We start from the raw sequence: 12,324 nt of genomic DNA, 5'->3' as shown, positions 1-12,324 counted from the left end.
CTGCTGGAGAGTTATGGCAAGGACACAAAGCTTGCTTAATTAGCTGGCACAGCCTTGGGAGGTAGGTGGCCTTACCACCTGTTCAGGGCTCCCATTGTGAGGACGATGCTGCCAGGTGTCAGCCAGCATGCTCGGATCAACCCGTCATTGTCACTCCGGCCAAGTATAATTCATTACTGTTCAAGTTTAATGCCTCTGACAGTCCATCCTGAAACAGGTGCGTTCTGAAGTCCACACGACACAGGAAAACTAGCTGTGATAAAACCTCCACAAACACCTGACTCACACCGGAGGCATCCCCAGGATTTAGACATGAAACTGTGCACCCTTTCAGATCACGGCAGTCCCCATCAACAAACTGAGTGCATCATTCCACACACCAGGGCCAGACCTGGTGCGGCGGACAAGTGCCTAGGATGTGACATTTAAGGCAGTGTTCACACTCAGGTTCCCGCCTGTGCAGGGTGGGCGGGTGAGAACGAGTGCTTCCTTGAATTGTGCACCTGGGTGGTCCCTTGCCTCACCCGAGTCCCCGCCTCTCACATTTCTGATCTGGTGGCTCAAGGACTGGCATTAAAAGGAAGGAGATAGGTTTTGGAGTTAGAAAATGTCAAGTCTGGATCTTGGCTCCGGCTGGAAGACCTTGAGTGAGATATTTAACTCTTTGAGAGAGCCTTAACCCAAGCCTCAGTTTTCTCCTCTGTAAAATGGGACTGCAAAGAGCTGGTCCGTGGCAGGAGCTCCAGAAACGGTTGTGTCCGAGCCCTAGCAGTCCAGTGGGAGCAGCGTCTCAGGCGGTTAGACCGGTGCTACTCTTGGGGTCTTCTTCTGCCGGACCCCACTGTTTGCCTCATCTCCCTCGCCCCCTCCCATCCGCACCTCCCACCGGCCCCATGTGATCAGGAGGTGAGAAGGATACTCCTTAATTGTCACCCTGCCCCTGCTGTCTTGGTGGGGTGGGGAGGTCAGACTGCTCAGGGCCCCGCTGGCCCCTGTAGCGATCCTCCCCTCAGCCCCATCTGACAGGTGGGAGGACAGCCTGGGTCGTCCTGTGGGAGTGATTTTCTCCTGAGACATCAGATGCCTTTGGGTTTCCCTCTGTGTGTGGAAGGGGAAGGAGAGAAGCAATTTGTGGGGATAGGAGGGAGCAGGCCACCCCCTCACAGGTCCTGGTAATGCCAGTGCCTCGGGGCAAGGACGGAGGAGGGACCACTGTCACGGGGGCAGGGAAGAGGCCCCTGGGGGGTGGTGGAAGCTGTGTGGAGACAAGGAGACCAGCCCACGCCTGGTCTACAGACAGGAAGACTTTGGCCTTGACAAGTAATTGGGTTTAGAAAGTGAAAGTGGCTCAGTCGTGTCCGACTCTTTGCGACCCCATGGACTATACAATCCATGGAATTCTCCAGGCCAGAATACTGGAGTGGATAGCCTTTCCCTTCTCCAGGGGATCTTCCCAACCCAGGGATCGAATTGGGTTTAGAGGAAGAAATACCTCCTCTTCTTTCCTTGACCTGCAGCCTGTCCTATTTAGCTGAGGGCACCTCTGCCCATCAGCTGCTGAGGCCAGAACCTTTGGGGTCACCCTGAACTCCTCCCTGCCTGTCTCTCTCACTCCACATGAAATCGATCAGGAAGTCCTGCTGCACAGCGTATCTGGTTTCTGACCATTTGTCCCGGCTCCTCTGAAATGCCCTGGGTGGAACCACTGCTGTTCTCTGCCTAGATTGCAGCCATGACCTCCTAACTGCTCTCCCTGCAGTAAAAACTCAACGTAGCCACCGGGTAACACTTGAAATATTAGATTGTGTCATTCCTCTGCCCAATCCTCCCTGTCTTCACCCCCGTGCCTCCAGGCCCTACAAGGTATGGCCTGTCCCTGCCCGCCTCCCCTCCCCCGACCTCCTCTCCCACGGTATTCCCACCACACTGGCTGCCTGGCTGCTCCTAGAAGGTCAGCACACTGCCTTCTTAGGGTCTTTACTCCTGCGGTTCCCTCTGTCTGGAATGTTCTTCCGGATATCCAGTTGGCTCACTCTCACTTCCTTCAAGTCCTGGGCAACTTCTCAAAGAGGTCTTCCCTGTCCACCCTTTAATATGGCCATGTTCCCAGCCAACCTCCCCAGCGTGTGCCTGGAATGTATTAGATGCTCAAAAATATGTGTCCAAATGTACACATGTGTGTGTATTTATTGAAGAACTAAGTAACCGCAAGAGTTTTATCTTCATCTGAAACTGTCTCCCAAGCCGTCCTTCCGAAGTCCTTGGGTCTGGTCTCGTCCCCTGAAATCCCAGTGGCTGCCAGGCTGGAGCCTCCTGCCAGGCCCTGGGGTCTGTGCAGCCAGTGCGTGAGGAGGGGGGCTCTGTCTCCCTCCTGGGGGCAGGCCAGGGGTGCCCAGGAAGGCAGACTGTGGGTGGGCACAGAGGGGCTCTGAGCCCACAGTGCTCAGTCTGTGCCTCCTCCCAGTCATGGATGAGTGAGGCCTGGGTGGTCAGGGATGGGCGCTGAGCCTCATCCTTCCAAGTGTCGTCTGATGCGCTTTGGGATGTAACTGGCTCGTGAGCTGAGGGTTGCCGGGGTCATTAAATTCAGCACTGGTGAGTCGTGAGCAAGATGGAAGGGGCACTTCTGTTCCCAGGGCCCCAGGCCTGTTCTGCGTTGTCTGGATTGTCCCACCCTGCTCTTCTAAAGCCCCATGAGGAATATGCAGTCGTTATCACCATTTTGCCCACGTGGACACTCAGGCTCAGGGAGGTTAAGTCACTTCACCAGACGGCCCAGCTCGTAAGTGGTGCAGCTGGGACTTGAGCTCAGGGAGTGCAGAGTCAGAGCTCTCCCAGCCCGCTCTGCTCTCGTCTACTGGGTCCTAGTCCCAAGCCTGTCCTCCACTCCAAAGTCTGACCGACAGAGAAGGAAGGTGCTTCCTCTTTGTCCCTGTTCAACCACAGCCCCCAAATTCTGTTGGTATTATTTCCCAAATGTTTCTTCGCTCTGCTTCTTCCCTTTGTTCCGAGCCCAGGAGCCTCTGTTGGCTGGGACGCAGGGCCTCCCTGACCTGGTCCGTGTGTCCAGCACCCCTTGGCTCTTAGCCCCAGCTGTGTGCTGTGCTCCCAGTGAGTTTAGGGCCCGCCTCACCCCTGCCTTGCCCCCTTTCTTCCCTCGCCTTCCTACTGGGCGTCACCTCCTTCATGTTGCACTTGGCCTCTAAGATCCAGGCGGGTGTCATCTCCATGCATCTCAGAGCTCCCAGTGGGGCTCCGTGCCTGCCCCGGACTTCACAGTGTCCTGTTTGGAACTGCTGAGCCATTATTCAGACGTTGGCTCTGGGTCTCCTAGGTTGAGTTCCTTCATCTTTATGCATCTAGGACTTGGCACAACTCCCAGTTGATAGTAGGCCCGTGATAAATGCCTGTTGAATTTAACTGCATTTAATGACCATCTGTCACTAATCAAGTGCTATGCTCGAGGCCCATTTAATCCTCACAGTTATTTTTTTTTAAGAAAGGTGCTATTATCCCATTTACAGATGCAGAAATTAAGATTCAGAGAACTGAATAGCTTGTCTAAAGTCTCATAGCTACTCAGTGCCAGAAGGGCAATTTCATTTGAACCTAAATATACCAAATTCTAAGATCATGCTTCTTTCGTGTCACTGGGCTGCCTCAGTTAGTGAGTGTGCATAAATAAGGATGGAAAACTTAAGCTAAAGAAATTAATCTCTGATGGTGGGATTCGGGGCCTCAAGCTGAGGGTGAGCTAGGTGTTCAGGAGGAAGAGGGCATATAACATTTCTCGCTCAGTTGGTTCTCAGGGAGTTAGCCACTTCTGAATCACCCTCACAGCCTTGGACGTCCCCCTAGAGACTTTATTTCTAGCTCTCACTGACTCAGCTTTGGTCACAGTGTCTTTACCGCGTCCCCCATCCTGGAAGAGTTTAGGGGAAAATAGCCCATGAAGCGCCCGTGTCCAGATGGAGATCGCACTCTGCCTCTCTGCGGCGCCTCTGCTCACTGCTGCCCCCGCGTGGTGGTTTTTGCAGGTGGTGTACTTCACGGCCACCTTTCCGTACGTCGTGCTCGTGATCCTTCTCATCCGAGGCATCACCCTGCCTGGAGCCGGCGCTGGGATTTGGTACTTCATCACGCCGAAGTGGGAGAAACTCACAGACGCCACGGTGGGCCTCCGATTTCATTCATCAAGCGCCTATCAGGGGAACAGCACATGGGGTTGGGTCCCACTCTGGGACTCAGTTTAGCAGAAGAGGTCAGACCTCCTCTCCCAGGGCAGCTCACTGTTAGCCTTTACAAACTCCTGATGATTTTGAAGTGTTACGGTACTCAGGAAGTGAGCAGCAGGGGGTTTCAGATCACTGGAACAGTTGTCCTACATCTGGGGTTGCTGTGGAAGTTGAAAGGAAGAATGAAATTCCCTTAATAGCTTTGGGTTGCCTCATGCCCCTTATCTGTTGCTAATTATAGTGTGTTGGAAATGGGTTTTGCGGTTGGAAAATAAAGGCACTTAGACAAACTGCAAGCAGTTATAATTTAAAGGGCTCAGACAGATTTATAAGAGCCAGCACACACTTATACTTTCTGTTGGCATATTCAGTACAGGCATGCTGCTGCTAAGTTGCTTCAGTCATGTCCGACTCTGTGCGACCCCAGAGATGGCAGCCCATCCCTGGGATTCTCCAGGCAAGAACACTGGAGTGGGTTGCCATTTCCTTTTCCAATGCATGAAAGTGAAAAGTGAAAGTGAAGTCGCTCAGTCGTGTCTGACTCTTAGCGACCCCATGGACTGCAGCCTACCAGGCTCCTCCATCCATGGGATTTTCAAGGCAAGAGTACTGGAGTGGGGTGCCTTTGCCTTCTCCCAGTACAGGCATATCTTACTCTAAAATCTCCTAGAACTCCATGTGAAGGGGTGATTGTTTAATAAGAAATGCATTTTCTCTCCGTAAAGAAAATTCTGCTTTTCCAGAAGATTTTAAGAAAGCATAGCTAGAATTGAGTTTGCACACAAAGAAAAACCTCCAGATAATGGCAGCTTAAACAAAAGTTTATTTTACTTGGAGGTACTACAGCAGTCTAGTGGTAGATAGTCAGACACTGGTTGGGTGGCTCCATAGTGCCCCAGCCTCCTTTCTGCCCCACCATCCTCAGTGAATAGCTGCCATTTGGCTGCCAGGGCTCCAGCCATCATGTCAGCATTAGCACAAAATAGTAAGAGAAGGGGGAGAACACCTTCCTTCTCTCTTTAAAAGAGAGAAAGCCTGGAAGTTCCATATAACACTTGATTTTTCTCATCATTGGCCAGAAACGAAGTCAGATGATCCTCTCTCAGGTGTGCCTCCCCTTGATTCTTGGAGATGGTCATTTGGCTGGATGTATGCTGCTGCTGCTAAGTCGCTTCAGTCGTGTCCGACTCTGCGACCCCGTAGACAGCAGCCCACCAGGCTCCCCCATCCCTGGGATTCTCCAGGCAAGAATACTGGAGTGGGTTGCCATTTCCTTCTCCAATGCATGAAAGTGAAAAGTGAAAGTGAAGTCGCTCAGTCGTGTTCGACTCTTCATGACCCCATGGATTGCAGCCTACCAGGCTCCTCTGTCCGTGGGATTTTCCAGGCAAGAGTACTGGAGTGGGGTGCCATTGCCTTCTCCGGGCTGGATGTATGGCTGCCTTTAAATAAAACCACAGCTTTGTTACCAAGGAGCGTGAGAGAATAGAGGTTGGGGTAGGCACAGACTTTGCCAGCACATACCTTGCATATGTTAAGCACAACTTAAAAGCCAGATTTAATTTATAAAAATGATAGGAAGTCATTATCAAATCATATAAATCTCTAACTCAAACTCTTGAGTTGCCTTCTGGAGTTTTATGAGGATGATTAAATTGCCAAGACAAACAAGAGGTGCTGTCAGGCAGGTTCACAGAGGTGGCACTGTGAAATCCACTGTGTGGTGGCAATGGAGCATGCTTTCCTTCAAAGGTGGGGGCTACAGAATTTCAAATTTTTAGTAAATTGTAATCTGTGAGAATGTCAGCTGTAAACAATTTTGCTTTTGTATCCATGAATATTTTTGCTTTTGCAAATTGTTTTTTATTTTGAGATGTTTTCTAGCTGAAGAAAGGGCTTTTCCTTTCTGTATGGTTTTATGTGGTAGGGCTTGCCAGCATGAAATGTGCACATCGCTTACTGAGTTCCTCTCCTCTGATTAGAATGGAGTTAGGGTCTCCCAGGTCAGTCACTGCCGCTTTGGTTTCCAATGCAAACGACTGCGTGTGTTTCCCATTTATGTTGGTGCCCGCGTCATCCTGGCCTGATTGCCTCCCGCCTCCCAAGCCTCAGACCCTGTGCATTGGGAGCCTCCTCTCCCCCGGACCAGCCTCCTCCAGTGACATTGAGTCTTCCCCTTTCTTGCCTCCCAGGTGTGGAAAGACGCTGCCACTCAGATTTTCTTCTCTTTATCTGCTGCATGGGGAGGCCTGATCACTCTCTCTTCTTACAACAAATTCCACAACAACTGCTACAGGTATGTGGAGGCACTTCAAGCCCCAGAGGCGGCTGGTGAGTGGGACTAGGGCCTGGGGACAGAACCTTGGGCTGAGTTATCACGTGCCTGAGGCCACAACCTCACATTTCACCTGAGATAGGGCCAGGCAGTTGTCTCTGGAGTGGAGGAAACCCCCTGCTAAGGCTGAGCTGCTGGCCCCAAGGCCTGGCCTGGCCCCCAACTTGCACCCTGATTCTGACCCTTGGGATGGACCTGAATTTCTCTGGAGGTGCTGTCCCACTGGCTGTGTCCTGGCATAGTCATTTGTGAGCTCTCTAGTCCACGGAGACAGCTGTATGGCAGTTGTTGATGAAGTATGGTCATACGCCCACTTGATAGACATTTTTCTAGTGAGCCCTATGAGAAACGCAGTGTGGTACAGTTGAAGAAGTACCGTGGTGGTGGCTGTGTTAATTAACTCGATAGTGGGAGCCCTGTTTCATGCATATGTTTATCAAATCATCACATTACATACTTTAAATATGTTAAAATATATTACAATTTTATTTGTCAGTTAAACCCAAAGTCATGCAAACTTTGAGTCCCCTCCCAGGTTTAAGAAACAGAACCAGGAAGTGTTGGGCATTGGGAAGCTACATTTCCAGACAGGATCTTCAGGTGGTCCTGGTGCAGGGTGGCACTTGGATGGGGTGATTTTAGGGGGCTCCGGAACCCTGAAGACATGAGAGAGTCCGTACAGCCCCTGGAGGAGGTGACATCTGAAAGTTAAATCTGTCTGTGACAAGCAGTAGGAAGATAAGGTTTGTTCTCTTGAAGGGCTAATTAAAAAAAAAAAGGAAAGACGCTTGGAGTCAGACAGACTTGCATTTATATTATGACTTCACCATTTATTAAGACTCCAAGACATGGGTGAGAAACTTCACTTCCATGAATCTCCATTTTCTAATATGTAAAATGCAGATTATAATATTTTGTTGAGGATAAGAGATAATGTATACAAAAGTCTCATGGCGATATTTTACACACAGTAGGAGCTCAGTAAACAGCGGTAGCCATCATTCTTATTTTTAATCATGCATGAGATCTTTCATGAACCAAGAGGAAGAGATTACATGTAAGCTGTAGCCTAGGTTGGCTGGAATGGCCTCACACAAGTGCTGTCTCTGCGGGCCAGATTTCAACAGGTGCAGGGGAGCAGGGCATGTCTGCAGGCGGGGCTGAGTGGGGCTGGGGGTGACGGAGATATGGGGGGAGCAGGCTGACGGCACTGCAGCAGGGGTGGGCTCGTGGGGATGGGAAGGAACTGGGGCCTGAGAATCGGCTGAGGAGAGAGCCTTTGTGTTAGTCTCTGGGGGCCTGTTGTAACAAACAGTGCAGAGTGAGTGACCTAAACAATAGAAATTGACTTCCCCATTACCCGGAGGCCATAAGTCCAAGATCAAGACGTCACCAAGATGATGTCTTCTGAGGCCTCCCTGCTTGGCTTGCGGCCGGCCGTCTTCTCCCTGAGTCCCCATCTGGTCTCCTGCTCACTGCGCACCCTTATCTCCTCGCTTATTGGGCCTCAGTCATATTGGATTAGCGCCCACTCTCATGACTTCCTCTTACCCTAAGTACCTGTTTAAAGACCCTGTTTTCAAATACAGTCACATGCTGAAGAACTGGGGATAGTGATTTCTGCATACACATTTGGGGGCCCGCAGTTCAGCCCACAACAGCTGGTATGCCAGACTAAGGAGTCTGAGCTTCTTTGATCATAGCTGCTTATTGACTTATGGCCCACGAGAATCAACCTGAGCACCCTCAAAGGGGAAAGCGTGGCTTTGTGTTATGTTAGAAATGAGGCTGTGTGGTCTGGCTGAGGGGCAGGAAAGCTGGGTTCAAACTTCAACTTACTGTTGATGAGCCTATTACCTTCCCCTGGGCCTCAGTTTCCCCATTGGTAAAAGACCATGATACTGGAAAAGATTGAAGGCGGGAGGAAAAGGGGATGACAGAGGATGAGATGGTTGGATGGCATCACCAACTGGATGGACATGAGTTTGAGCAAGCTCCGGGAGTTGGTGATGGACAGGGAAGCCTGGCGTGCTGCAGTCCATGGGGTCACAAAGTCAGACATGACTGAGTGACTGAACTGAAACCAAAGGGCTGGACGAGGCAGATGGTGTCCTGAGCCCTTGCTCCCTGCCAGGCTTTGCACGTGGCTCAGGCCTCATCTGGTTCTGTCCTCACAAGCTGTGAGCGAGTGGGGTCATTGCCGCCATTTAAAATAGGAGTGGAAAGAAAGTGACCTTGTCAAGGTCATGCCTCTAACATGAAGAGAACCAGGACAGGAATTTGTCCCCATGGCTCCATCTAGCTGTGACCGTTCTTTTGGGTCTAGGATGGACAGGGCAGCCCGGGAATTGCAGCTGCATGGCCAGCAGAGGGCGCTGCCTCCGAGTTGCTGGCCTCTCTCCTCCCCTCCAGGCTTGCCCATCTAAGCCTGTGTGTAGGAACCCCAGGCTGTTCTAAGGTTTGGGGGCATTGGGTGGTCCCGCTGCCTTCTCTCATATGTGGTTCCTGTCCCAGGCTCTGCAAAAGGCCCCCATCCCTTCAATTTCTGCTCTGATGGACAGACTTACTCTGCTACTGCCAGGAGGGGAGACCTGCTTTCATAGCAGAGCTTTGTTCTGGTGCTTATACACTCAGCCCAAGGGAGCCTGTGGTCAGGCTGTTCCCTTGTGAATAAGAGAGAACAAGACCAGCCTACACTGAGCACCTGTTTAGAAATGGGCGTACGCACACGTGTCCACCAACACATTCGTGTGTCCCTCCCGTCCCTTCCTCCATACAAAGCACAGCTGATGACCTGTCCCTCCCCCCAGGGACACGCTAATTGTCACCTGCACCAACAGCGCCACGAGCATCTTCGCCGGCTTCGTCATCTTCTCAGTCATCGGCTTCATGGCCAACGAACGCAAGGTGAACATCGAGAATGTGGCCGACCAAGGTACCGTGCGGCCGTCGCCCTGCTGTTGTGGGCCAGGTTCCACTTCACATCCTGAGCTTCTCACTTGTGCTGCTGTGCTAGGAAGCTGTCCTTCTGGGGCGGGCTGGAGAGGGGGCAGCCTCAGTCCCCCTTTGTGGAGGGGCCCAGAACAATTGAAGCACCTGCAGAGTTAGAGCTGGTCGGTCCTTACCTAGAGGGGTGGCTATAAAAGCCCTTTCCTGCCACCCTCTCCTCTCTCTCTCTTTTTAAAATATTTATTTATTTGTCTGTGTCGGGTCTCAATTGTGGTATGTGGGGTCTTCATTATTCCATGCAGACTTAGTTGACCCATGGCGTGTGGGATCTTAGTTCCCCAACCAGGGATTGAACCCATGTCCCCTGCATTGCCAGGCTGATTCGTAACCTCTAGGCCACCAGGAAAGTCCCTGGTCCCTCTCCTGTTTTAGCTAAGCTCCAGCCTATGTAAGGTCTCTACCTGTTAGACATATGTAGAGGATTCTCTAAGCCAACCAGAGCTCCTGCAGCTGATGTGGCCACAGCCTGCCGCAGGGTGGCATCCCTTGCCAAGGGCTCTGCAGGCACTGAGCTAATGCTTATTAATAAGAGCGGCCTTCTGCTGACAAAGCACAGGTCGTAAGGTCTGCCATGCTCTCAGGGCCTTCTGCTGAGTTAGCAATGCAGGCCTGCGGTGTTTTCCCCGGTGGGTGGAAAGGTTGGACGGTGGTGGAGGGAGGGATGTGGGATAAATGTTTACTCTCTGCCCAGGTGATCCATCTGTTAATGGCTAACACTTGTGTGGTCTCTTTGGAGTGTACAGAGGGCTATCATTTTTTAATCTCATTTAATCCATATTTCTAGCACAGTATTTTGTAGAGAGTATGTAATACTTTTACTGAACTTTGTATTTCCACCCTGCCTCATTCTACACAGGATTTGGGTGTTGAGCGGGTTTTGGTGATGAAGGGATTTTGTGGTGGCATCGTCTGTCACTAGGGTCACCCTCTAATCAGGCGTTTAGGAGATGCCTCGGGGTCGGGACTGTGGCTGGGGCCGTGGCTGGGGCGGAGGGGACGGGACTGTCTGTGGGCTCTAGACCACCCAGACTGTGGGCCTGTCTTGTGGCTTCTCTGTGCAGCTGTCTTTCCTCAAGGAGCTCACTGCAGACCTCAGATAATGGCTCAGACGGCAGCGCAGGGAGAACTAAGCCTCAGCTCACCTCCTTGGTGGGCTGCCGTCTCCCTGTGGATAGGTAGTCACCACTTCAGTGGAGCTGATAGCACGCTGCGGGCCTCCAAGAGTTAAAGAACCAGCTTGTTCCTGGGGGGTGGGGGGTAGTTATCTCTCCCTGGAGAGAGTGTTGAACCCCCAGGGATTTTGGTCCTGCAGCAGTGCACTAAATTAAAGGTCCCAGAGCTGAGCCAATGCCCTTCCCTGGTTGGAAAGTTTAAAACTCCTGGGGAGGAGGGAGGAGGGAGGTGGCAGGGGTGAGGGATACGGGGGTGGGGAGAGAAGCGAAGGCTTTGTCTCCAGGGTGCCTGTGACGCCCAACTGCCCGTATTTCCTGCCAGCAGGGTGCCCGGAGCAGCTGGGTCCTACCCCACTTTCTGGCAGGTCTGAGGTGTTTCGTTATTCTTGAGACATTACTGAGCTGTGAACCGGTGAACCAGTTGAACCAGTGGCTGAGTGGTCAGAGATAGTGATTCCTGAGACATGGCCATGTTAATTTATTCTTTCAAGCGCTTTCCTACCCCAGGAAAGGGATATGGGGCACAAGTTGCTAAAACCCAAATTAAATTTTTATTTTCCTGTACGTACAAAGCATCAAACAAATGGTCCGGGTTTCCTCTAGAATTTGCCCTTTCTAGATTTTTTTCATTTCCTCTGATTCTAACAGGGAGAGGAGCTCTTCTCATGGATTCTAACATGTTGTATTCATACAGTGGACCCGTGAACAACGCAGATCTCAGATACGGGGGGTTAGGGGTGCCGAACCTCCGAGCAGTCAAAAGTCCAAGTTATAATTTATTAATCAGCCCTTTGTAGGTACAGCTCCTCTGAATCTGAGATTGCTTTGCATCCATGGATTCGCCCAACTGTGGACTGTCTTGTATTGTATTTATTACTGAGAAAAATCCACGTGTGAACGGAGCCTTGCAGTTCAAACCTGTGTTGCTAAAGGAGCAGGTACTTGGTAGTTTCTCATCGTCACCAGCAGACCCATCAGAAGTGGGTGTCATCCCCCACTGGGGAGAGGCAGGGGCCCTTGGAGTCTTCTCCCAGACCCACAGGCAGCTAACCCTGCTCATTTGAACTCACATACTTTATCGTATGTGATTTGCAGGCTTGTCTGATTCCCCTGGTATAATGGGGGCCCTGCAGAATACAGGACAGAGGTTTGGGGTCAGGCCTGCATTAGGTGCCAGCCCCATGCCCTCCTCGCTAGGCGACATTGGCACGTGAACGTTCAGTTCATTTGTGCTGATCTGGCATTAGTGACTGTGCTTTGATATTCAGTCCAAAGCTGGTTCGCTTTAATAACCTAACAGTAGTACATTTTATTTAGAGCTCCCTTTTAAGAGAGGCTCAAGTCACTCGGAGAAGGCGATGGCACCCCACTCCAGTACTCTTGCCTGGAAAATCCCATGGACGGAGGAGCCTGGTAGGCTGTAGTCCATGAGGTCGCTGAGGGTCGGACATGACTGAGCGACTTCACTTTCACTTTTCACTTTCATGCATTGGAGGAGGAAATGGCAACCCACTCCAGTGTTCTTGCCTGGAGAATCCCAGGGACAGAGGAGCCTGGTGGGCTTCCGTCTGTG

General features: G+C 51.4%; 1 protein-coding gene across 1 annotated transcript in view; it reads left to right on the top strand.

Moving 5' to 3' along the window:
• SLC6A5 (solute carrier family 6 (neurotransmitter transporter), member 5) overlaps positions 1-12,324 on the top strand; it is a 51,650-nt gene that overhangs the window by 20,645 nt on the left and 18,681 nt on the right. The window contains exons 8-10 of the mRNA XM_010858472.1: positions 4,038-4,172; positions 6,428-6,531; positions 9,381-9,505. Coding sequence (XP_010856774.1) covers positions 4,038-4,172; positions 6,428-6,531; positions 9,381-9,505 — 364 coding nt within the window. The remainder of the gene's footprint in view (positions 1-4,037; positions 4,173-6,427; positions 6,532-9,380; positions 9,506-12,324) is intronic.

Source organism: Bison bison, unplaced genomic scaffold (genome assembly GCF_000754665.1).
Source record: "Bison bison bison isolate TAMUID 2011002044 unplaced genomic scaffold, Bison_UMD1.0 scf7180017864388, whole genome shotgun sequence".
Taxonomy (NCBI): Eukaryota; Metazoa; Chordata; class Mammalia; order Artiodactyla; family Bovidae; genus Bison; species Bison bison.
This window is presented reverse-complemented; position numbering and strand designations above follow the sequence as displayed.